The sequence below is a fragment of the Bison bison genome, unplaced genomic scaffold, assembly GCF_000754665.1.
Source record: "Bison bison bison isolate TAMUID 2011002044 unplaced genomic scaffold, Bison_UMD1.0 scf7180017860400, whole genome shotgun sequence".
Taxonomy (NCBI): domain Eukaryota; kingdom Metazoa; phylum Chordata; class Mammalia; order Artiodactyla; family Bovidae; genus Bison; species Bison bison.
This window is the reverse complement of record NW_011490972.1, coordinates 14,990-16,569: the sequence shown is the minus strand read 5'-3', so window position 1 is coordinate 16,569 and position 1,580 is coordinate 14,990. Positions and strand designations below refer to the sequence as shown.

At 44.2% G+C, this 1,580-nt stretch overlaps 1 protein-coding gene across 1 annotated transcript in view; it reads right to left on the bottom strand.

Moving 5' to 3' along the window:
- The window catches only part of KIAA1210 (KIAA1210 ortholog), a gene marked incomplete at its 5' end in the record, with an annotated part of 12,958 nt that extends 11,477 nt beyond the window's left edge, over positions 1-1,481 (bottom strand). The window contains one exon of the mRNA XM_010832143.1: positions 1,284-1,481. Within this exon, the coding sequence (XP_010830445.1) occupies positions 1,284-1,481 (198 nt within the window). The remainder of the gene's footprint in view (positions 1-1,283) is intronic.
- Between the last annotated feature and the right edge of the window lie 99 nt (positions 1,482-1,580).

Genomic DNA, 1,580 nt, shown 5'->3' with positions numbered 1-1,580 from the left:
CTGCATATAAGTTAAATAAGCAGGGTGACAATATACAGCCTTGACATACTTCTTTCCCAAATTTGAACCAGTCCATTGTTCTATGTCTGGTTCTAACTGTTGCTTCTTGACCTGCATACAGATTTCTCACGAGGCAGGTAAGGTGGTCTGGTATTTCCATCTCTTTAAGAATTTTCCACAGTTTGTTGTGATTTGCACAGTCAAAGGCTTTTGCAATCAACGAAGCAGAAGTAGATGTTTTTCTGGAATTCCCTTGCTTTTTCAGTGATCCAATGGATGTTAGCAATTTGATCTCTAGTTACTCTCCCTTTTCTAAATCTAGCTTGTACATCTGGAAGTTCTTGATTTAATTCTTAGTTTTTAGTAAAAAAATCTTTTTCAAAGGAATTACTTCCCTATCCTCCTAAACACAGATCAGGGAATATAGTCCAACTTTCTTGATGATGTGGATGAGTAGTGAACATGACCTGTTACACTGGATGCTGATACAGTGTGGCCCTGATACAGGTGGCCAAGGTTCTTCTTGATCCCTATACTAAAGGACCCCAGATAGTTTGTGTCACTTCTTTCTGCTATCAACTGTCACTTCTCTTTGGTATCAGATCTGATTTGGGTCTGTGGCCATGTTTTAAACATAATTGGCTTGCCTGAGTGTGCTAGAAAGCATAAGAACTTGGCGACCTGTATGTGACACGGAGAGGTCTTTGGAGGGGCTAATAGCTGAGTTCTGAATGCTTGGCATTGCTGGAAGCCTGACCCCCAAAGAAGTGGAACAGAGCTGCCATAACTCATGGGTCTTATCTGGTTCATAATTAAACAGAATCCTGATCTGGGCTATGATTGAATGTCTTCTACAAAGAGCGCTGAGTGAATTCCCAGATACTAAGCCAGTAAGCAATTTCTTAGGACTTAGGTCACTCTTTCTGCTTTCTTCCATCCCTTTTATGTAAGTTCCCTCTACATGGAACATCCCAGGCTCTAGACACAAGTATGCTCACCTCTTTCCAGGACTGTCAAACCTGGGACAGTGTCCTTGACTTTACCATCCCTACTTAGGGTATGGATCCCCCAAACCATACCACTTCCCTAGGAGCAGTTTGCAAAGGTTGGAACTCATCTTTTTGGGGGGTGGGCACGAGCGCAGCTTGCAGATTCTGCTTCCCTGACTTTATATTGAACCCAGGCCACAGCAGTGAAAGTCTAGAATCCTAACCACCAGGGAACTCCTAGAACTCATATTTTCTTATATGGGAGTGTATTCCCAGGCCTCCTGAAGGACTTACAGTCACCTGGATGTTCTTCTTTTGTTTCCAGGGATCTAAAGCCATCTTGTATTGAGCAGCTGAGGAATCCAAACAGCTCTGGGTGGTGGCTGGGGTGTTGAAGCCAACAGGCACCTGGGTGCTGCTGGACAAGGAGGGCATGGCAAACGTGATCAAGGACTGTGAGCGAACCAGTCCAGACGAGGGCTCAAAGGCACTCTGGAGAGAGTAGGAAAAGAGAAATGAGTCAGCTCTGTATGCTGGCCTTGGTCTCAAAGTTAGAAATTCCTCTGGCTGAAGAAACATTCCTAGCGAACT